Raw genomic sequence first — 25,374 nt, forward strand, 5'->3', positions numbered from 1 at the left:
GTAGAGTAACAAAGAAACAGTGTAATTTTGTAGAAATGCAATAAACATCATTACGTCTGCAATAATAAACATAGACCTTTACGTAAAAAAAATACCGACACAGTAGTTCAGACTTTCGAAAAACTATATCGTAAGGGCACTTGGCTCCGCTACGATATGGAGAGATCCCGGGATGTGCTTACAGCGACGGAAATCTTTCCGAGGATGTCCTCAGGGATGTTGAGGCCCTTCTCGATGACCTTCTTGTAGAACTTGTCCAGTGACGTGTCCATCAGTTCCATGCATATCCACACATCGCCCTGGCAAGGGCGGGCAACAAAACACAACGATCTCGTCAAATTTCGAAAATAAACGCCGTACTCGGCGTTCGTCCGCATCTAGAGGTATAATCATTAATGTTATCACTTAAAAACAGGCAAAATTCCCACATTTCATTTTGTGCAGCTGATGCCTACTTGCATCTTTTATGATGGAACGTAAAGTTTTACAGTCGTGGAGATGAAAAAACAGTGATAAGCGATATTGTATTTTTACAGTTTTTTTTTATTGTGAGACAAAGTGGTGTTAAAATATTCAGGTTTGCAGTGTGAACAACATGTTTTCTTCTCAGCATCCAGAACAAAGCTTTCGTGTGACAAGGTAGAGTGGTGGGAAAAATATCACTGGAAGCTTTTGAATGACTGCCTAATGGATGCCGTATGCAAAAACTATAAACAGATGTTAAACTTGAATGAAACGATATGGCCATTTAATTGAGGAATCGATTTGTAATTACAATGGGGAGGCAGACCCAGGTTCTAGGCAGATAACTATTCACCCTCAATGTGCTTCCATCAATCGCCATCATTCGAGTTCGCATCACGATTGTACTCAATAAACTTTTTCAATCTCATTTTTACTATCTGGTTCATATTCATTCTCACTATTTCTATCTCTTTGGTACAGTTTTGTTCGTCCCATTACCATAAATGCATCGTACCACGATCACACAACTTGAATAACATTTCCATAAATCATAATAGATGCATAGATGCATAATTTGATGCAATGTCCCCAAGCATGAAATGTGATTGCTGAATCGGTACATTGTTACACGCCGATCAGATACCAATGGTTCATATTTGAAATGAACAAGAGACTGTGCAAATTATCTTCTTAAACACTTTTGGATTTTCTTTGGGGAAAAACATAGATTATTAAATTAAGGCCTACCCACTCATGGCAGACGTGTTATTAAGATCCGGAGCAAACTATCAGCAAGCAGATACAACTGTGACGAATGTACACGCACAGCCAGTGTTTATCAATCCGCTATTGAATGAAGGAATCCACAAACCTTGCAGACCATGAGGGATAGTTGACCGTATTTCACCATGCTGGTCAGTGCAGGTTGAAGGTGGGGTTGGAGGGATGCAGAACAATGGATTTTGCTGCACTGCCCTCTACTGAGCACAACAGCTATACCACCTGTTGTTTGTTTTGCGCATGGTTGTCACCCATCCAAGCACTATCCAGGCTGAACTCTGCTTATCTTTCGACATCTGAGGAGAACGGGTGCATCCCGGGTGACTTGGTCAGAGGCTCTTGGCTAATACACCAACATAAGATGCAAAGCAGCTCAGCGTTTCTAAGGGCTTTGCAGCTCACCTCGCGGAAGAGGGCTCCGTAAAAGGTGACCGTGTAAGGACAGTCGACAGTGCGCATCGAGATGTCCAGGTCCATCAGAAGCCTCTTCTGCTCCTGGCTGTTTACTGTAGCTCGGATCCGCTAAAAAAAATATTTGGACAATTGCACTCAATTACATGAAACACATCTGACTTCATCTGCACAGGAAGTGATGAACGTGAAACTAGTACATATTGTAACACTCGTCATATATCACTCTGTTGTGTTTTCAGGTCGTGCCGTGCGTTATTCGGCATGATGTCCGATGTTTCTTCAAGGACTGAAACTTCAGGAAATTCAGAATCTTCAGAAATTCAGTTCCTAAAGAAGCTCTCGGCACGTGGAGTGAAATGACAACCATGCCGAAAAACACGCGGCTCACCTCGAATAGTAATCAGAGAGTTATACAGCGACAACAATAACACGTGCCATTCACCACTAAGTAGCGGTGACGTCACCATGACGCCTGTGCCAGGCCACGTGCACTTTGAGGCCACGTGAAGTGTCGAAGGCTCGCTGACAGGTCACAGGGCAGACCCAGGTGCCATGGGTTGACTGGCTGAGATGGCTGGCAGATGCACCAGCTGTGCCCCCTACTGTGCCAAGTGAGTTATACAGCACAACCTCAAACACCTATGCAATAGTAACAGTCGAGGACATGATGCATCTTTCACACTGGATATGCCTATGGGAATATGCAACAAGATAAGCATATTCTGCAGCATCAGTAAGCATGTGTTGCCACATTCAACATTCCGCATATATAATTTCATACAAATGAATGCCGTTTTCATATTTTGGCCAAAGTAGAAGCCATCCGATTCGGACCATGATACTCAAGAAGTGTGAACACATGGACATTGACGAGGAAAATAGAACTCAAGCAGAAAAGTGTGCAGAGAAACATGGAGAAGTACATGGTTGGAATTACACTGAGAAAGAAAGGCAACGCGTGCAAGTTAGAGATAACATATTGGCCATTACAAAAGAAGTAAGTGGGCTCGGCACGATATGTCACTGGAAGGGATGATGGCCGGGTGCCAAGACTACGAGTGGTACCCAATGGAAGGAACACCGCCAAAAGTTCGACCATTGTGGAGGTGGAGCAACTAAATCAGCTCGTGTGCAGGCACTCGATGGATTGCATCATCACGTCACCGTGAGAGATGGAGAGACAGGCTTGAGGAGTCCTTAATCCAGCAGTGGATAATAATGTAATTTTAGAAAGCGTCATTCATGCAATTGCATCCCACAACACTGCACATTAATTAGCCAGTCCCTTACGCAGACAATAGAAAAACAATACCCACTACTTAGCAAATAAAAAAAACAATAAGATGAATGCAGAAATATCGAGAGCAAAAGAATCATGTATGATGATGATTATTGTGAAGGCTTACACACTGGCTTATAACTGTGAATGAAGCCACAGCAGAAGATGCACTCCAAATAACAGTCAACGGAGAGACGAGCAATGGTGGCCTCACCTTGACGGCCATGATGGTGCCACTGGGCGTGTGCCGCACCCTCTCGACCACGCCATACGCGCCGCGGCCCAGCTCGCATATCGATTCCAGGTCATCAGCTTTCACCTCAAAGTTCTACGGGGTTCAAAATAGCAAAGGAGAGCAGAGGACATGTACAGCTGCATGAACGTAAGTTGAACTTCTATTGCACCATACGTAGCCAACCGTGCTAATCAGAGGTGTGCAGTTGGTGCTAAGCATCAGCACTAATGAGGCACACAGCCATGCATCGATTCATCGATTTTAAATCAACTCTGACACGATACATGCATCGTATTGTGCACGTGTTAATTAATTAGTTACAAAAACTGAACGGATATATGAAGAAAACAGGAAGAAATTTAAAAAAATGGTAAGGTGGTGAGAAGCAACTGATTCTAGAATGGAATTATGACCCTGAATCGTGACAAATATAATTACTAGGATCATTACATCCCTAACACCTACAACTCAAATGGTTGCAGTAAAGATGCCTGCCAACAATCGGTAAGTCACGAGTTCAAATCCTTATCAACGGTTGAGTCGGCCTATAATAAATTATCTTGTCTTTTGAATTGACCTGTTAACGTGGTATTTCCACTGTTGGTTCAGAACCACCAGCAGAGACGTTTTATGCATTGGAGAACTTTGACTTTGTACGCGTTCCATCACAACACACACAACACAAATGGACAACGCTGGCAGACATTGGACCTCTATGCTGGTAGTGGGCAGTCTCAGTAAAGCATAGTCTAAACAGGAACACGGGCACCGTGGAACAGAGACGTGGGTGGGTTCGTTGATAAAGGAAGACTTCCAGCCAGTAAACATATGAATAAACTCAAATGCAAGCGGTAATATCTTATAGCCAGAATAATTTTTTGTCCAAATGCTGCTCTTAATCAAATGGTGTCGTGATCATTCAATGGCCTGTACAAAAAAATATAAGTTACTTTTATCTCAAGGGTACGCTCTTTGACGATAAAGATTCAAATGTTTGAAGTTCATTCAGTGTGTCCACCCTTGGATCTATGAATATTGTGATTTAAACACTTTAAAACATCCTCTTCAAGCAAGCCGCTGATCACAACGAGGCAAGCCGCTGATCACATCGAAGGAAGCCGCTGACATCTAAGAAGAGCTTTAAATAGCCAGAACACCACCATAAAAGATAAAACTTCACTATTTTCATCCACACGATAAGCGTCGATAATAAATCGCTCGTCGCGCACGCAGGGAGAGACGGGAGGCGCCACGTTCTCTTTGGCAGGTCGCCGTGAAATGTCACGTGACAGGTGCACGAATTCTCACCGACGTCTAACGGTGATATTTTAATCGGCGACGTTTTGTCTATGCCCCGGTGTAGTTTATCTGGGTGATCTTGTACTACCGCCGAATTCCCTCACTTGTAGCACTCGCGTTTATAGCTAAGCACGTACGTGTTTTATTTGGACAAGCAGAGAAGCGTGGCAGCATGTTATTTCAAGACTCTGTGCAATTGCAGACACCGGTGAACTTATTATGCCCGCTGGGTTTAAATACACAAATTATCCTGATCAGGACCGTTGCACACAGAGTTGGCATCTTTTTAAGCGACCACAGGGACAACGCTCTATGGAAGTTATGTTTCACTTTCACAGCGAACATGTTAGCGTGAGGATAATGGATCGTGTTAGCAATAAGCAATGACAATACAACTGGTTTCAGGTCATCGTTCCAATGCGTGAAAGTATTTTTTGGCACTGTGCATTAGCCGTGCTCAATAATTGACGTTCTAGTGTCAGCAATGAGCTATCCCTTTCGATTGGTGCAACATTTAGATTTGGCTTCATTGCAATGTGTGAACGTTAACATTTATTTTTTTTAATTTTGGTAATACCTGTAAAAATAAAAAGGTTATCCTTGTGCATTCACCGGTGTAAGGGAGTGGAGCAGTGGTACTATGATTATTGCCCTATGAACAACAAGGTGACTCCTGTTGGATTACCGACCGCGGCTGTTAACATCAGTTGGCGAGATATACCTGAACTGGTCCTGCCCTCCCCCCCACCTTCACAAACCCGCACTGATCAGCATGGTGAAGTATGGTTAGGCAACCCCCAAGACCTACACGTACGCTTTGTGAAGGCCTTCATCTATCAGTAAATTGACAAAGCGTGGTAAATCATTATACATCAGTATACCAATTACCTGCATAGGATAATGCAGGTCCCCGTTGCATATTATTTAAGAACATCTGTTGTGCGATGCTGTCCTTGTGGTCACATGGCAAATAAACAGCACACAAAGGCTTGTGCTGAACAGCCCGGGTGCATCGTTCACATCTATACACACGTGCTATGCATGTGCACGCATGTGTACATACACGCATACCTGCTTGAACATGTCTTAACGATTCTAGTTGTAACTGCAAAAGTGCACGCACAATGAGGAAGGCATTGTCTCCTGGGTGTGTGCCATATCCTTGTTTTAAGTTTGCTCTCAACTGTACACAATGGTGAAAATTCATGACCTGCAATGTAAAATATTTTCTACAACGAGTGGAGGATTTCTTTTTAGTAATGGGTGATTTATGATGCAGTAATATCACACGTTGTCAGTCCACTCCCGGATGAAGGCCTCCCCCTTAGCTGTGTCAGTTGTGGGGATTTGACCATACTTCACCATGCTGGTCAGTGCGGGTTGGTGAAAGGGGAAGGTGGTGGGCGGAGGGGGGTTGCAAGTCCGGTTCAAATATCACTCGCCACTGACTGGGAATTGAACTCAGGTTGTCATGTCATCACACATTGTGTTAACCTCTGTGCCACCATTCCTACCAATGTATGACACACTGTAGTAGGTAACCTATCATTTGCCAGCAGTTGGAACCAGAGATTATCCTTCATCCACGTGGTTGAATGTTTGCATAATGGTCGCAATTACAATATACCACTCTTGCACTATGTGTAACAAAGCAGAAACGTGTATTAATTTTTTGATTATACAGGGACACTTTTGGTGTTGGTGCATTTATAATTGTGAAGCTAATCACTTCAAACATGTACACATAAAACATATATAATGTGCACGGTACATAAGGATTCCTCAACATTACCCAATACTCAAACTGTGCATTTACCAGAAAAATAAGTTGAGATAATTTACAGGAAAGCCACGAATTTAATCTGGAAGGCTTGACATTTGCAAAGAGTTACTCAGAGGCATTGGATAAAGCTGAGTAATGGTGCATGTGTTGTGACTTGTGGAAAACATGGTTTATATTTAGTTCTCCGCCACCACTGGCTTGCCACACAGGCCTCACTCCCCCAAATCCCACCCTCTTCCTTAACTCCCACCAATCAAGCTGCAAGTACAGCCCTTAAAACAAATGTTAGCTTTGCAAGATATCCAGGCAGTTTTTCTAAGTTTGGCTTGCAATGGTACTTGCCAGGAAACACCCATGCTTGCAGAGCCGATAACACTGCACACATGGGCACTGGGCTGGTCGATTTCACACTTTCTCTTTTTAAATACCTGAGGGTTAAAATAAATGACTGAAAAAATAAACTCGAGCTCAATTACAACCTGGTCCATGTGCCGTTCCACCAGACCTCTAACCTGAACATTGTTTATGCTGAGTGTGTGTGCCGCCCCGAAATCACCAGTGCCAATGATGAACGTTGAAAGGTTGGAATTTTTGCGTGAAAACAAAAATGGGGACTACGGCTGAAATGACCGTTTAGAAAATGAGCCGGAGAAGGCAGGAGTCGGGTGAGGAGGGAAAAGGGGAGGCTGGGAGTCGGGTGACAGAGGGTGGTGGTCTAGAGAGCTTGGTAAGGTGGGGTTGGTTGGTGCTGCAATTACAGCCGGTGTTCGGTACATAGAGGCGAGTAGTGTTTGTGTTGCGTACAAGTTACGAGTGCGTGCATGCATTGCACGCAAGTGCTGAAATAGGATACATAATCCGTGGCTTTAAAACTGGTGTAAAAACAGAGACCTGTAACCACTGCCTATTACATGCATGCACCTGGTAATAGACTTGGGGATTTTTTTGTTTGCAGAATTATTTTATGTTTTCATGCCCCAGAAAGGCATATGAGACAAATTAAAATATATTGCCTTTCATACTATGAGTACCATACATTAAGTACAAAATATAAACAAACCGAATTTGTTGCATTTTTTCGAAATGACAATCTCCCAATTTTCGTAGTGAATGCATACGGCTAATAATCCTGCAGTAATGTAATACACACCCAACATATATTATCACACGACCATCGGTGGTGTATAGCTCACCATCGGCTAAAGTTACCAACAATAACACTTCATGTTCACAACTATCATATTGCCATTGCGTGGTGAAAAAGAAAACAAACAAAAGTGCTTAGACAAATATAAATTATAAAGTGGTGGAAGCGGGAATGTAAACCGTTGACTTGGACAATTTGGACTTAAATTAAGGGCCGTTGCAAAACATTACAAAAACATTCACGCACATGCCCCACCTGCAAATTTGCACGCCACAACACAAAACACAAAACAGCAGTCCACTGGTGCTCTCCAGCCATGCGAAAACGCACAATCAATGCGTTAACAGCTGTGCCATCCAAAAAAAAACACTCCACGTACAAATGTTTAAGCTCGGATTGGAAACGCAGGTTTCCTGGACGGGGAAGTTGGGGTTGAATGGAATCCAACATTTTTTGCAATAACATTGCTATGCCTACTGGCTCTGCTATCACTGCTGAGACAGGGGGGGGCAGCGGTGGGGGAGGGAGGACATGGTGCAAAACACTTTCATGAGGCTCAGTGAAATCACTGCACAGGATGTTATTGATACTTCAAGAAAAATAACTGCCCAGGTATTTATAGGTACCGCTGTGTATGATTGTGTGAATGTGAATATCGTAGGACGTTTGATTTCTTGCAATGCCAGCAATAACACGCGTAACATATACACATGTTTTACTGCTTTCTAGTTTGCACATAAAAAGCCAATGTCCTTTCATTAAATTACAAAAATGTGCCTATATTGATAAAAGGGCATATTGTTTGACGGTGGTAGTAGCATGCAATATCCAGGGTTTGGCTGTTTTTGTAGATGTGACGGTAATAAATATTGGGTGGAAACTAAAGCTGTGTTGTATGTAGGGCGCTGTCGGCAAGGGTTGGTGCGTACCTTGTCATCAATAGTTATACACGCCTTTGAGTCAAGATCTCTGGGTGGCCTGAAAAACAGAGATAAGAACGTGTGACCTTTAGCATAAATGCAAAATGCGGTCACAGTAAACATATGTACATGTGTTAGCTTCTAAGTTGCATTTTATTATATTAAAACAGAGTACATTGAAATAACTAAATAATATTAACTATCAATATTATTGCAATTATTACAAAAAAATGGTGCAAGCTACATGATGCAAATTACTTATATACTGTGCATTGAAATGCTTATGACAATATTAAAAGAGTTACCCCAAAATAGTTTATTTATTAATTTAAAGTATTGTTTGCATGAGCCAATATTCCTCACTTAAATGAAACAAAGTTGACCAGGATTACTAAAACATTTCGCATTACCTGCCATTAAGACAGAGTACTGTTAAACTGAATTTGCAATGATTATGCAACCCAGTCTGTTCCCCTATAACGCGTGTAACGTGAATTGGATATAACGCGATGAATGTATTAGGGAACACCTTTTTTTATATCGCAGATGCAAATTTGGATATAACACGATCGAGTGAACAAAACGATGTCGCGCGAGTAGGAATAAGCGGTTGTACAACTGCCTCGGCATACAATCACACAAGGTGGGATGCTACTGGATTCTTCCAGATGCTACCCACGCGCCTCAGTCTTTGTTCAGCCTGCATATACATCTCATGTGTTATCGCGAAGTCTGCTTTACCCTGGATGTATATTATTTATTATAACGCGGTTTTTCCATAACGCGGTGTTCTTCAGGAACGCAACTACTGCATTATAGAACAGACTGTACGTCTTTTTTTAAAAACTTATATAAATAATATACTATTAATATATTTTAAAAATGGTAGTGTTGAATGACACAGCACTGCCCACGTTGTTATTTTTTTCTTTCGAAGAATTAAGTAAATTTACATGACTGCCCTTGCCTTAGCTGGTTTTCCAGCTCTGCATTGTCAATACTGTGGATGTTGAGGGCTCTTTCCTTTAGCCTTGGATATGTTATCTGAAGCTGAGCCTTGGGTAAAAAATACAAAAAAACTACTTTGTTTCCCCACTTTAGGATATAACCACTGACCACAGTTGCCTTGTTAAAACATGTATATGGTTTAAAATGATCACATTTCAGTGCTGAACGCTAGGTTTCTCGCCTTGAAACTGCTGATCAGTTCCAAACGTTTATTGGCAAATAAAAACATAACAAGTACAACTCTAAGCACAATGTGGCTTGGCCGTTGCACGTTATATGCCTGGCGTGTGTATGATATTAATGAGTTAATCCACACGATGCTTGCGAACCTCTGAAACATATGCCGTGAAGCACTTTGCAATATCAAGCACCATTATTCTGTAAAAACGTCTTGCTGTTGAATTGCATCAGGCCCCATTGCATTCAGGCTGCGGCTGTCATTCTCGCTCTGTCCGTTGCTATGCAGGCAGTAGAAGCACATCAGATAACATTTGCTCGTTTGCACAATTGAAAGCATTATTAAGACCTTAAGTTAACACATTTCACTACGATAATTGTAAAACCCATTAGCATTACTGAGTCACTTTCCAATTGCAGTAACGGTTGTTAGCAACATCTATTCCGACTAAGTTGCTCATAAATTAACCAGTAAGCCATTCTATAATGTAATTCAATGTAATTATGACGATGCTGTGTTTCAACACAAGCACTCACTCAAAATCTCTACAAATTTTTATTTTGGAAATTTCTGCCTCGAGTGTTGCCGGGTTGCAATGTTTTGACCAGAGAATCTTGCCTTGAGCACAAACTTGCGTCAATAGCGTGACCTGGGAGTCTATTTATTTTCCCACTTGCAAAGTCACCCGGAAGGAATGTCCCCCAAACTCATTCATGAACACAATCCCCGACACGCAGCTCAGCACAGAAACCCCTGCTCCCACCCACGTGCGCAAATTATAAGCGTCTTCAGATTGCAAACTCCGTAACAACAACCCTGCACATGCAAATCTTCCTAAAAATGTGTTATCCATGGGTCGCGATATAAAAAAAAATGTATTTATGCATTATTACTTTATTGCCGAGAAAAGTATCATTAGTTTCCCAAAAACAATGGACAGGGGGTTAATACTCGTCTCTTGCTTACAGTTCTCAGCCAGTTGTGAAAATCCATCATTGGTTGCAGTGGCATCACTTCATAATGCAACCACTGTAATTTCCATAAAGTGGTACTTGGTTTTTCAACCCATGTGGGATGAAGGATTTTACGTGAAAAAATTAATGGTTGAGGTTGTTTTATGTTCGGAAGGGGACATTTTCTAAAAAGGAAAAATAATGTACAGGACCAGCCAATGCTGAAGGCCTCCAATTGCCATATCAGCCGTGGTGGTTGTTTGACCACTCTTCATCATTCTGGTAAATTCATGTTGGCAAAAGGGTGGGGGAATGTGGTGAAGAAATGGTTCATATCGGACTCGCCACTGATGTCAGCCGTAGCTGTAAATGAAATCCAGGCCACTGGGTTTGCAGTGCAGTGTGCTAACCACTGCACCATCACTCCACTCGTTTTTTTTTACCATCCACCAACGACCTTAAAGTCCACATTATACCAATAATATTGTATAACACCTGTATCATAATCTTCCAGCCGGGTTGGATTTCTTGTTGAGTAAATAGACCATTTTACTTACCACAAATATCACACTATCAAGACAAAAAAGTAATATTTTCATGACTATCATGCACATTACACTGCACATGAAAAGTATTCAAATTGCACATGAGAGTCAAGACACCAAAACACAATTACAATACCTACTCTTACAAATAACACATACGTCTTTAGCAACTACTTGACATGCACTGTTGAACTTTGACAATGTTCTGCCCAGAGGCGTAGCTAGGATATTTTGCGCCCGGGGACGAACTATAAAATTGGCGCCCCCCCCCCCCCTTTAATCACATTTTCCTATTACATCGAATAAGGAATAACAATTTAAATTGTAATGAAACATTGTATTTAAAGAAGCAAATTTATATAAATTATATTACATGGCTCACTCAGTCACTGTCGTAGACAGGTTGACAGTCTACAAAAGATTCATTTTTCTTGATTTCACTGTCGCAAACTGGTCAATCACGTAATCAAAATCTGTTTTTTCCAATGTTTATCTTTCAACGCTAAGAAGAGCAAGATCGCTGAGACGATCTTGTCCCATTGAAGCACGCAAATACGACAAAATAAGTTTCAATTTGCTGAACGACCGCTCACAGCTTGCAATTGAAACTGTTATTGTTAAGTTTAACACGTAGGCTTTCGCGACCAATATTATTCATAATCAACGTTTTTTTGGGTTTAGATCGCGTTATTTATAAATGTGTCGTAACCCTCCACCACCAGACACGGCCAATCAGTAAAAAAGTGTCACGTTGACAAAAGACAAATTAGTTCACTGCTTTAGCCCACCGGTGTGTTGAAGCGCGAAACCACAACATTTACAATTTGAGTACGACGTTTCGCTGGTAATTGCATCCAGCATCATCGGGAGACACAGCAGAGCCTCACCATTCTGGCGAATTGCCCGATGATGCTGGATGCAATTACCAGCGAAACGTCGTACTCAAATTGTAAATGTTGTGGTTTCGCGCTTCAACACACCGGTGGGCTAAAGCAGTGAACTAATTTGTCTTTTGTCAACGTGACACTTTTTTACTGATTGGCCGTGTCGGGTGGTGGAGGGTTACGACACATTTATAAATAACGCGATCTAAACCCAAAAAACGTTGATTATGTTATTGTTAATAAAAATTTGCAGTGAAATTCGCAAATTCGGAAATATGTCGTCTCCATAAAACACAATAAAACTAAGAAGATCCAAAGGAGTTTCTGGTAGAACTTCATTCCGGTTACTGAGCAGCATTTTGCAATCACCAATTTCTGTGAAAAGTTCGTGGCCATTGATGTCGGTGTCATGGAAATTTCCAAAATCTGTGCAATTTCGACGAATTGCATCGACATCTGTGTCGGATAGAAGAGTTTTGACGTCCAGCAAAAATCCAAATTTTGTGTTCAGGTTTTTTAGTCGTAAAAACCATGTTGACATCTCCTGTTGAAGTCGATAAAATATGCTCTTCATAACGCGCACAATTTTTTCTTCTGCTGAAAGTCCTGCATTTATTGCCAGTTCTCCTGGCATCTTCCGACGTCGCCTAATTCTTCTGTCCACATCGATCCCCCAGGCTGTGCATCTTGTTTTTGAGTTTTCTACAGCAACTTGGCTCAAATCATCACGAAGCTTGACAAATTCATGCTCCAAAGATGTAAGATCAGTTGCTGCTTCCTTGAAATTCATAGTAGGATCCTGTAAGCGCTTCTGAACACGATAAATTTTTCCAAGAATGACATTCCAGAAATGTAATAAAACTATGAAGTTAAAATTTAATACGCATGCCTGTAACTGTTCTGCATCACTTCTGGTTTCAGGCGTCATAGTTATATCATCCGATAATTTGTCTAGCAGCCCTACTAGTTCATCCAGTCCTTCATAGATAGCTTTAACAGCTTCTGATCGTGCACTCCAGCGTGTTTCAGGCCGTCGTAGTTTCTGCCACCAAAAAACAGGCCAGTGACTAAGGCTGAAAGACTGCGCCTGTCTGTTGTTTGGGACGTTCTTCCATGTAAGTTCTTAATAGGCACGCGTACCAAAATGTAATTACATGACATGTAGGCTGTGTGTGGCGGGATATATAAACTTTTAGGTTGAGGTGTAGATTTGTGCAGTAGTTTCAGGCTGCCGCGCCCGCCGCAATAAGTTATAATGTAACGTTGTAAGCCTCATTTTGGCGCCCCTTTACCTTGGCGTCCGGGGACATATGTACCCCACTGCCCCCCCCCCTAGCTACGCCTCTGGTTCTGCCTCATTGTGATGCTTCCTCTATAGCCACAGTGCTACCTAAACATGAATGATTCCTGCCCGCCTTTAACCTTTAATAAACCCCAGCAAAGTTGCCAATGCATATATAGTGCCGCATTATTCATAATTAACAGCGCATAGTGCATACTGTTGTCATGGCAAATGCAAGTGCCCCAAGCCCTCTCTCATAAATTGAACAATTTTCTTGTTGCACCTCATACGCAGGTGCGTCATATGCTCTGTGCATACAAATAATGCAGGTACATTGGCAGTGCAGTGTATAATGCAGGTACAGTACATAGGCTAATCACATCTTCCCGCTGAGTAAGCAGCTACACCAGCATAAATGATTGTGCAGAAAAATAAATCCATAAACAATCCCCTGTAAACGCTGCACATTTGAACTACGGCTACAGCTATTCCCAAATGCAAACACCCAAACAGAACTTGTCCCGACGAGTTACAGCAGCCGACGAGTAGCTCGTGGCACAGCCCCACTCAGCGTCAATGTGAGGCTTTTGTGCACCGGTATCCTGGGCAAACGCACCGCCACCTGCTCTGAGTCATATATCACCCTCTTACTTAAAAGGGGCTGCTCTTAACATTAGTGCTGTTAATGAGCTTGCGGCAAATAAACACGGCTCGGCATGACTGCGCCGGCAACTTGGGCTGGGCCACATCAAGCAGGGCCCCCCCGGTGCCGTCCCAGGGGGCTGTCGGGAACCCCTCGAGGGGCGCACGGTGTGGCCCAAACGCATTGTCGACACGCAGAGCATTCCGCAAGCGCAGCAGTGTGAACTGGTGCATTTCGGTACTCTTCGGTGAACGGCGCTCAGTCGCAGTGTTATCTCATCACACCGAGCCACGGCGTGGCCACACCGCGGCCGCTCAGTCTATTCATTTGTTATCTGCGAAGGAGACAGTACGGCGGCAGCGGCTGTGGGTGACAAGTGGCGGCGACGGCTTGCGGGAGGTCATTGTCCGTGCTAGAAAAGAATGCTTTATTCTGTTTTGTTTTAAATTCGCAAAACTTGGATTATTTTTCTGGAGGAGTGTAAGATTGCCTCAATTATTTTTTTTATTTTAACGTAACCACTCTGACAACTTTTTGAGGTCAAAAGCGTATGTACGTAAATATGACAACAATTTTATAACATGCACCAGTGTGACAGACTTGATACCATTGCACATGGAATTTGCAGGCATGCATGCATAACAAAAACGTAAACCACAAAACAGTGCAAACGATCGTATTTCTCAATTTGCAGAGCCAACAATCATTCTTGCAGACATGCAGTACTACTGCTGCACGAGATTTTGATAAAAATAGATCATTTGCACGCCTTTACTGATCCACTGCCAGATGAAGGCCTTCCCACGCCACGTTGGTCATGGGAGTAGTTCTTGATTATTATTCACCGTACGAGTTTACTGGTTGGTGGGTGAAGGGGCAGGAGAGGGGGTAGAGCGGAGCAGGACCGGTTCTGATATCACTCGCCCGTGGCCGAGAATCAAACTCGGGATGCAAGGATCATAGCGCAGCACACTGCTCCACCTTGCCATAAAAGATGCATCGCATTGAATGTGTGGCTGGGCTTAACGCCAAGGCGGTAGGAAACGAGGCAACAACAGCATTGGCTTCTTTGCTGGTACATTGAGGTTACAGTTGCACGATGAGACACCACAAAAGTCTTCAGTAGTCAATTTGTTAGGAGACTAACAGAGAGTGCAGCCACTCGTGGAGATAGCCGATGGGTTTTGATCAGGGGATGTCAAACTCAATCGGACAGCAGGCCGGTTTGGATTCAAATGCACCTCACGCGGGCCACACAGTTGGACCTATAAAAAAGTAAAGCATAATAAGACGGTATTAATTTACCGGTAGCTACATTCACTTCAACAACCCACGTAATGTCAAAATAATTTAATAAATGAAATTATATGTATAGCCACTCACTGTTGCCGCTGTTATCTTCCTGATGCCCGACACCTTTGTTTGGACCACTTCATATAAGTTCGGAACAAGTGACTGGGCTGTTGCTACCTTTATTTGCTGTGCACAGATCAAGCATGTTGGCTTTCCATTAACCTCCACAAAGAAATACGAATTCCTCCACTTTTCTTGGACAATTCTACATACCATCTCGACGTTCCCTTTCTTTAATAACACAATTAGGCTATACGACTCATATTACACTTAAAAATATATATTTTCCCATGCATTCGAATTTTGAATTTGAACCATAAGTTGACACGGGAGGATTTGCTGCTGGAGTGATCATGATAGTCGTGTATCGGTCGGGGGTTGCGTGTATAGAATGAGCGCGAGGAACTTCCTCGGATTTCTCGGGTCACACAGAGGTGGTGGTGGTGGGGGGGCAGTGGACTTACGCGGATGTCTATCGCCCAGATAAAGTGGCCGTGGGGAGGACGCGTCTCTGTGTGCGCACATTGCAGTGGGTGAACCGGGTGGGGGCGGCGGCGAGAGAGGAAGGGGTGGGGGTGGATGCCCAGCGAGGGCATCGAGAAGCGAGAAGGGGAGGGGGGTTAGAATGCACGGAAAAATATGTTTTTTTTGCAGCAGGGCCCACCAAATCCCCCGTTTCAATTTCCGGTTTTTAATTCAGGTTGAATTTAGGCAGAATTTATAATTTTAAAAATATATTGCTGTGTATATAACTAAATCGTACAAAAAAATGCAACACGTGGCGGACCGGAGGAAGGGGCTTTAGGGTTGCCGAATGTTGACACCCCTGATGTTGATCATTGCCCTTCCACGATTTAGTAAAAATTACAATTGGGGAAAAAGGCCTACGCATTGTATATACAAAGTTTTTGCATTTATTGTGTCAGCTGTACCTGGCATACAAAACGAGTAGAACCTGTTTCTGGTCACAGCGAGTGCATCTTTGGAGCCCCTTGAACTATACCTAATCTGGGAAATAACGCAGGAGGGTTTGCGTACAAACAGCACTTCCGCTTGCCAGTTATTTTGTGAGAACTGAAAGGAAGGGAACGTAACTGTTTTTCACGTTTCTGTTGCCAGCAATGTGAAACAAAAGCTCCTAATTTTGCTGGGTCATCTTCATTACTTCCTGCCAGTAATGTATATTTAGTGTACATTCGTTCCCGCTTCATGTTGGTGTATATAGGCAGGTTTGCTTATGAGGCAAGTCTCATGTGTGTCAAAATGCTAAATTATGACTCATTTTACAGTTACCAGGACCGGTTTCGGCAAGCTGACCTGCTCCACCAGTTCTCATGCGAACACCGCGTCGTAGATGCATCCATTTCATGAGATGTCTCACTCGCTGATTGACACGAAATTTGGTCAACATCATTCTCATCAGCCATGGTCAACCTACTGCTGAATGAAGGTCTCCCACAAGCCTGCACAGTAATAATCCACCTAGCACCCACACATTAACTAATATTATCACTCCATCTCCTTTTGTATTCGTCCACCCATGTGTTCCATTCCTTGGCCGCAACGCTCTTATTACTGTACTGTATTCTTGACCATCGTGCATTATCCCTTCTAGCATATGGATGAGGACACCATGGTGAATCAACGCGAATAATATCAAGGGTACCGAGGTAAACATACCACGATGGCATTAACCTGCGGATTTTCTCGAATCCGTGTGGTCCTCCTTCCATCTACTTATTTGTGGACTTTTCAGTATTTGTTCAATATTATCGTTAAATACCAAGCTTATAAGGTAGCAGGTAATACACAACGATTAACACTTTCATCTTCAGACACATTGGTACAGTGTCACTTGTAATTATCAATTTCATGTTTTTGTAGCATTGCAAAAACAGATTAGCTCATCAAACTCCAAAATGACACCATGGGATCTGGAAAGCCAGTCTGCATGTCTCCATCCTCTTTGTTAACCATAAATAAAGATTTGTTTAACACGTAGGCTTTCGCGACCAATATCATCCATAATAAAGGTTATTAGGTTAGATCACGTAAATATATGTACTAGTGACGAATTGGCATGTTCTGTTTACGTGACAACCCTTACTAGTTGGCTGTGTCGGGTGGTGGTGGGTTTTAACGACACATTTATATATTTACGAGATCTTGACAGTGTTTCCCAACATGGCAAGATACTTCTGCACATATAACTTTTGTATGAATGTATTTCGAACTTCTTTCGCACCGTACGTAGCAAACCATTCTCATCAGAGGTGAGACGGATAGCATCATATGGAAGTAATTTGCTCTGAAATTACATTGAGGGTCTACCCCACCAACACGAGCTATAAGCCATTTGTATTTAACCAGAGGCATTTTGTCTTTGTATATATGCTTTGCTGTCTTTTATATTAACAGAGATTTGATCAATACACCACGAATTTCAAATGGCATTTCAGTAAAGTGGAATCATACCATACCACCCATAAACATTTATCACTGTCTTCCAGAATGCACATTCAACTTAAATAGATTGGATATTAGCCAAAGTCGTGCACTAGAAAGTTGCATTTATAACTTTTCTGGCACGTGGTTATAGTGGAAACGTGGGCCGATTCTTTTTAACAAAACAATAAATCTGTTTTGTAAGTAAATGCATACATGGTGAATGACATGCCCGTTATTTTTCAGTTAAATATAATTACACAGACATTTATTGGGCCTCTCAGGATTAAGAAAACTTAATCACTGTCATCACTCATAATTATATTACAGTTTTCTCAACCTTTGGCTAAGACAATTGTTTTAAATTAACAAATTCATCCCGAATTCACACCATCCTGTCAGTTCTTAGAGACTAAGCAGAAATGTACGTGTGTGTGTGTGGTTTGTCGTTATATTTAACTATTGCTGTCCTGTCATCTCCTGGCCACCTTGTAGTTCAAACCAATAATAATTGGTAATCTCAAAAAGAGTGTTACCCCTTCGTATACATGCGTTGTCCCCAGGTACTCCTGAAGAATATTTAGACTTATTGCACCTTTCATAGGTAAAGGGCATTATATTATTAGTTTATCTTGACAAAGTGCTCAGAAAATGCACAAAAACTACGACGGCAATGTTTACAAAAGTGAATTGTGTGAACACTGGTGTTACAAAAAACGTTAAAACCTCAATTTCTAGCCAGTTGTCCCATTCCCACGAAGTAATATTGCTAAAATGTATAAGATGTCAGCATTATTTAAAGGCATGCAACAATTCCCCTCGCACGACACCCTTACTTAATGCATCACTCATCGTTACAGGCCTAACTGTGAACAATGCTGTGTATGACAAAATTAGATTGGGCAGGATACATCACTTGAAGGGATGAGGACTGATAGACAAGGCTGGTGACAGATTTTTGGCCAAAAGAGGGAATGCGCCCGAAAGGATGGCCACTGCGGAGATGGAGCAGTGATATCAGCTCATGAACAGGAGCGAGATGGATTGTGACATTGCGGTATTGTGGGATGGCAATGACTTGGAGAAGTAGTGAATATATCATCACTGATGAACATGATAATGATATAAAACCAGTATATTATTTGCTCCCTGATGTAGAACTGTACATTAACGCCTTCCTCTAGCCATGTGTTCATCTGTCTCCCTAGTCCTCGCTGTGATGTACTCATACTCACGTTGGACTCGGAGGAGTTTGCTTGAAAACGTCCTCCGAAATCTTTAATCCGGGTTTTTTCCCCCGGCCTGTAGATAAAAAAAGGCAACACCCATCATTGCTGAACGGTAGTGAATTTAACAAGTGTTTAAGTGCCTCCAAGAAAAATATGTACAAGTGGGTTACAGTTTCTGCTGACGTACATAAAAAGTTATCATGACGGTCACATGGCCAAAATAATGAAAATTTGTCCTTGTTGTTCTTCTCAGAATATGTAACATTTTTTATGGCTGCTGCTGTGCCGTATGGCTCTTCTCGTGGGTGTTTTGAGATGTACTGTGCACGGTTCAACATGCCGTCCATTGTCTCGCTCCAAGGGCTCAGAGCTTCATCAGAAACTGGTATATTTCTCATAAAATGAAACTTTAACGGAATTACTCACTTCCTCAATAAGCACCCAGCACATAGAGTGAAACGTCAGACGGCATGTCGCACCGCACAAGGTACATCCCGAAAACACATCGGACGGCTATGCGTTAATTCGTTTCGTATTTTTAAGTAAAATTTACAAATTAATTTGATTCACCAAATGTTCCTCATGAAGTTGCATCAGACTTTCCAAAAGGATGAAGTATTTCTGCTCATGAGTCATGTTTGTGAATGAGCAGGATCTTTTTATATTGTAAGTTAAATATTTATGTGTGTTAGACCAGTTCTGTATGGGTTTTTTTTTTCAGTGTATAGATTTACACTTTGCAGTGTAAGACCCCCAGCAAGTGGATGCACCTGCCCTGCCTGGCCAGTCAAGTCTCACTTGCAGATTGCATGCAAATTAGTAACAAATGCGAACATTATTACGACTACAAGGAAAATTCAGGCTGAGAAATGTCAGTTCCACTCTGCACAATCCTATTATTCGCCTCGTATGGTTCATTTACTGGTAATTGTAACCCAAAAAAGCCACTCGCACATCCGATTAGCACGGTTAGCTACATACGATGCGAAAGAAATTCAACATACATACATATGTATCTGCTGAACACATTAAGCCTCTAACGTTGAGTACATCCCTTAAAATATCTATTCATTTTCTCAACATATCTTTACTGTATACATAAACCATATACTTCACATTACTTGTCAGTCTGAAAAACTATTTGCACAGTCACGAGGAAGATTACACGATAAAGTTGGGAATTAAATGTACGTGTACAAAATAAGGAGTTTAATTTCCAAATGGTCATCAATTAGATCCTGAGCTTTCATTCACACGCCACATCTTCCAAGTCTATAAACCGCCAACTGCGTAACACTACCCACATGCGGCATTTTCTGGCTCCACCGGCTGCTGACACCGACATCCATGCCTTCATTACCTATCGCCTGGACTACTGCAACTCGCCATTTCTACAATCTCCCAAACGCCCCGATGTTAAGGTTACAGTTGATTCAGAATGCCGCTGCAAATGCCTCTCGCCCGTACATGAAAACGTGATCACATCACTCTAATCCTGCTCCAGTCCCTTGATTAGCTTCCTGTTAAGTCTCGGATTCACTTTAAGATTGCAAGCAATTGTCTTTACGATTCTTCATAGACTTGCTGCTTCCTACCCCACCTCTCTCATCTCACTTTTACTCTCCGGAAGGCTGTCTGCTCCAGCAATAAAGGCCTACTTATAAAGCCCACAATCAATCTTCATTCCATAGGAAATCACTCCTTGGCTTATGGAATTCTCTTCCTGTTGAAATTTGGACAGTTGAGACTGCCCTTGTTCAAGGCAAGACTTAAGCTCGATTGGTTTTCATGTGCATATACATTTTCATCTGAAGAGCCTCAAAGATGTAGTTGCATTTCGATGATGTATAAATATAAATGCTGTTTTGTAAAAATTTAATTACATACCGAATTTGTGCTTCTTTTTTAACTGCATTTTCTACACTTTATTTAGCAATTATGTAAATCGATTAAGTTAATTAAATATAATTTTGTCGATGTATTTCATTTCATTTGCTACATGTCTGTACAAAATATAAAAAATATATAAAAATATGTAAATTGAAAGTTCCATTCTTGTGCTTATTCTGTTATTAAAGGTTCATTTCAGATACAGCAGTTGTTTTTCATATAACATTTCCAGGACACATCCCAACCTATGCTGAACTACATTAACATTTCCTTTGCCATCATGCAATCATGCTTTTCTGTATGGAATTGATGATCCTGTGTATTAACATCACTGGAACGTCTGTACCCTCTGAAGAGGGTCAGCCTATAGTTAAATTTTAGCCAGGTGAGAACTCAAGAGATATAAGGGTGGTCTCATTTGCAAGGGTGACCTGGAGCATGATTCTGCCATTAGGGGGCGATGACTGCTGTGCACAGTATAATTAATCCACCAACTGGAGAAAAAAGTGGACTTTACTTACAATTCTGCCAGTTTTATAACTTTACGTAGATAATATTAATAAGAGCAAACAATTATACCCACTGGAATTTAATTGAAGCGTACACACACAGTTATCATTCACAGGCTCGTTAAATAAAACACATGGCTCACTTTTATATCCTTGTTTGTCTGGCACGCGTTGCACGTATTCTACTTTTGTAGTTACACTGCGACTTCTGTTTCGCTTTCCGCCTTATGGATTCTTTCGCCTAAAAAAAGACTAAGTTACAAAAAACGAAAACTTCCCAACCTCTTCTGCCACTGGAACACAGTGCGGAATCCCACAAGTCAAAACTGTGCTGTGTGAATGGCACGTATGGGACAGCTGCATGCCATCACGAATGAGTTGCCGAATGAGTAATGGTTATACATAAGTACATTATCCTTTCAAATGTGCTATCCCTTGGCAATTATAAACGACGCTCAGCTATTCACCCCGCGGTTCAAGATCGGAGACTATTAGTAGCTGGCTCACATTATTAATTTCCAATCGCAGCTACGTAAAAAGGCTGTGCTGGAACAGAGATGTCTTTTCATAATAACTCAAGTGTTATTACTGTTAATAGCAGCTTCTCGACCAGCTTCAAACAAGCACTCCATCCGTTTAAGTTGGCAACAGCAAAATGAATGATAATACGTCAAACGTGTTCTTTCTGACACAAAGGACCATCCAAACTCACACAAACACATATAGCGCTGTTTGGTGTGCAGGGCTGATCGATACACTTTGTAACTGTGGTATTGTGGGTACAAATTACACAACCTTTGCGCTAACGTTCTGCTGGTGTTGAAAGCCAATATCCACATTTCCAAGTTAAAAGCCCTTCTATTTCCTTTTAATACCGGCTGCACTCCTTTTTTTCTCTCTGACCAGACCATTCGAAATCCATTAGGTTAATGTACAAAAAACAAACATTGCAACATCATCTCTGGCTCCCAGTGCGTTCCCAACCAAATTACACATCTCGCTTCAACGAAGGGCTCGGGTGGCCAGAAGAGTGAAAAGCGCCCTTGATTGGCTCAATGAACTTCGGCATCTATAGCCGAGAGAGAGAGAGACGGGGGGTGGGGTGGGGTGGGAGAATGCGACCCGGAGGGTCACAGCCACATCCTGTCCCAGACAGGAGACGCTGCAGACGCCAGTCCCGACTGTGAGGCACGGGACAGGTCTGATGGTTGGTGGCAGGCAGCTTTGTGTACACACCCACTGCTGCTGCCGCCGCCGGCCGGCTGACTCCCACGCACCACAGTCAGTGTGTGTGTGCGTGCAGTGTGTGTGCACAGTGTGTGTGTAGTGTGTGTGCATGCAGTGTGTGTGCGTGCAGTGTGTGTGCACAGTGTGTGTGTAGTGTGTGTGCATGCAGTGTGCGTGTCCACAATGTGTGTAGTGTGTGTGTGCATGCAGTGTGTGTATGTGTGCATGCAGTGTGTGTGTGTGCATGCAGTGTGTGTATGTGTGTGCATGCAGTGTGTGTGTGCATGCAGTGTGTGTAGTGTGTGTGTGCATGCAGTGTGTGTAGTGTGTGTGCATGCAGTGTGTGTAGTGTGTGTGTGTATGCAGTGTGCGTGTGCACAGTGTGTGTAGTGTGTGTGTGCATGCAGTGTGTGTGTGTGTGCATGCAGTGTGTGTGTGCATGTAGTGTGTGTGTGCATGCAGTGTGCAGTGTGTTTGCAGTGTGTGTGCGCATGCAGTGTGTGTGTGTGTGCATGCAGTGTGTGAACACAGTGTGTGTGTGTGCATGCAGTGTGTGTAGTGTGTGTGTGCATGCAGTGTGTGTGTGCATGCAGTGTGCGTGTGCACAGTGTGTGTAATGTGTGTGTGCATGCAGTGCGTGCATGCAGTATGCAGTGTGTTTGCAGTGTGTGTGCGCATGCAGTGTGTGTGTGCATGCAGTGTGTGTGAACACAGTGTGTGTATGTGCATGCAGTGTGTGTGCATGCAGTGTGTGTGTGAACACAGTGTGTGTGTGCATGCAGTGTGTGTGTGTGTGTGCATGCAGTGTGTGTGTGTGTGTGCATGCACTGTGTGTGAACACGGTGTGTGTATGTGTGTGCAAGCAGTGTGTGTGCATGCACTATGTGTGAACACAGTGTGTGTGAACACAGTGTGTATATGTGTGTGCATGCAGTGTGTGTGAACACAGTGTGTATGCAAGGAGTGTGTGTGAACACAGTGTGTGCGTGCACTGTGTGTGAATGTGTGTGCAAGCAGTGTGTGCATGCACTGTGTGTGAACAGTGTGTGTGCATGCACTGTGTGTGAACACAGTGTGTGTGTGTGTGCATGCACTGTGTGAACAGTGTGTGTGTGCGCATGCAGTGTGTGTGCATGCACTGTGTGAATACAGTGTGTGTGTGTGCATGCACTGTGTGAACAGTGTGTGTGCATGCACTGTGTGTGAACACAGTGTGTGTGTGTGCATGCACTGTGTGTGAACAGTGTGTGTGTGCGCATGCAGTGTGTGTGCATGCACTGCGTGAACACAGTGTGTGTGTGTGCATGCAGTGTGTGTGAACACAGTGTGTGTGTGCATGCAGTGTGTGTGTGAACACAGTGTGTGTGTGTGTGTGCATGCAGTGTGTGTGAACACAGTGTGTGTGTGTGTGTTCATGCAGTGTGTGTGAACACGGTGTGTGTGCATGCAGTGTGTGTGAACACAGTGTGTGTGTGTGAGAACACAGTGTGTGTGTGCATGCAGTGTGTGTGTGCATGCAGTGTGTGTGAACACGGTGTGTGTGAACACAGTGTGTGTGCATGCAGTGTGTGTGAACACGGTGTGTGTGAACACAGTGTGTGTGTGTGCATGCAGTGCGTGTGAGTGCACAGTGTGTGTGAACACAGTGTGTGTGCATGCAGTGTGTGTGAACGCAGTGTGTGTGTGCATGCAGTGTGTGTGTGAACACAGTGTGTGTGTGTGTGTTCATGCAGTGTGTGTGAACACGGTGTGTGTGCATGCAGTGTGTGTGAACACAGTGTGTGTGTGTGTGTGTGAGAACACAGTGTGTGTGTGCATGCAGTGTGTGTGTGCATGCAGTGTGTGTGAACACAGTGTGTGTGTGCATGCAGTGTGTGTGTGCATGCAGTGTGTGTGAACGCAGTGTGTGTGCATGCAGTGTGTGTGTGTGTGCATGCAGTGTGTGTGAACACAGTGTGTGTGTGCATGCAGTGTGTGTGAACACGGTGTGTGTGAACACAGTGTGTGTGTGTGCATGCAGTGTGTGTGAATGTGTGTGCATGCAGTGTGTGGGGAGCGGTAGTGGAGCGCTGCGTTACGAAACCCGTCAACCCGAGTTTCGATTCCCGCTTACGGACAAAACACCAGTGAAGATTATCTGAACAGGTCCTGGGCCTCCCCTAGGTCGACTCAGCCTCAAATGAGTACTGTAAACATCGCCACTGTGGGGGAACAAAGAGCGGGCGTGGTGCTGCTGGCCATCCATCGCCACGTGTGCCGTGCCGTCCTTCATAGGTGCTCACAAACAGCGCTTGCCCTCAAAGCCTGTGAAGGTTATAAGGGGCACTTTTGTCCTCGCTCATAGCATTTGCTCCTACAGCCTGTTAAGGCTATACAGGGGGTCCGTGTCCTCGTTGTCAGTGTGTGTGTGAAGTCTATGTACGGTATGTATATGTAGTGTGTGTGTGTGCACGTGAGTTCGGTCAAGAACAGCCTTTACCCCAACAGTACGCACACCAACATGCAAGCTCATGCATACGAACAATGAGCCTGTATGCATGCACTTGTATGTGTGTGCACATTCACACATTTGCTTTACACATCTATGTATCTAAATGGCCAACCCTACTCGAGGATTCCTCCCTTACCCACGCCCCCTCTAGGAACAGGCGCTGCACGAAGCAGCGTAGAGGCTCCAATGCAGCCTCTTCCTCACTTTACTGATCTTTCCTGCTCCCATTACTGTATTCCCATTCCATTTCCATCCTTTTCCTCTTATTCCCCATCCTTTCCCTTCACTTTTACCTTCCCCGTTCCCACTGATTTTCTTCCTTGGCTATACTTCCCTTCCCCGTGGTGTGCCACGGATAAAACAAACAAGTTGCAAGTGTGTATTCATGTAAACACACACACACGGAAACACGTGG

General features: G+C 43.1%; 1 protein-coding gene across 4 annotated transcripts in view; it reads right to left on the reverse strand.

Annotated features, from left to right (window-relative positions):
- Nucleotides 1-25,374, reverse strand: part of LOC144718870 (dual specificity mitogen-activated protein kinase kinase 6-like) — a 61,397-nt gene that overhangs the window by 12,425 nt on the left and 23,598 nt on the right. For 2 of the 4 annotated variants that reach the window (XM_078594447.1, XM_078594448.1), the window contains exons 2-6: nucleotides 18,849-18,915; nucleotides 8,332-8,380; nucleotides 3,153-3,266; nucleotides 1,648-1,767; nucleotides 183-299 (exon numbers count right to left, since the gene is read on the reverse strand). In XM_078594447.1, coding sequence (XP_078450573.1) covers nucleotides 183-299; nucleotides 1,648-1,767; nucleotides 3,153-3,266; nucleotides 8,332-8,380; nucleotides 18,849-18,915 — 467 coding nt within the window. Of the gene's footprint in view, nucleotides 1-182; nucleotides 300-1,647; nucleotides 1,768-3,065; nucleotides 3,267-8,331; nucleotides 8,381-18,848; nucleotides 18,916-25,374 lie in introns of all 4 variants that reach the window. The other 2 variants (XM_078594446.1, XM_078594444.1) reach the window with 1 other exon arrangement.

Source organism: Lampetra planeri, chromosome 5 (assembly GCF_965212315.1).
Source record: "Lampetra planeri chromosome 5, kcLamPlan1.2.h2, whole genome shotgun sequence".
Lineage (NCBI taxonomy): Eukaryota > Metazoa > Chordata > Hyperoartia > Petromyzontiformes > Petromyzontidae > Lampetra > Lampetra planeri.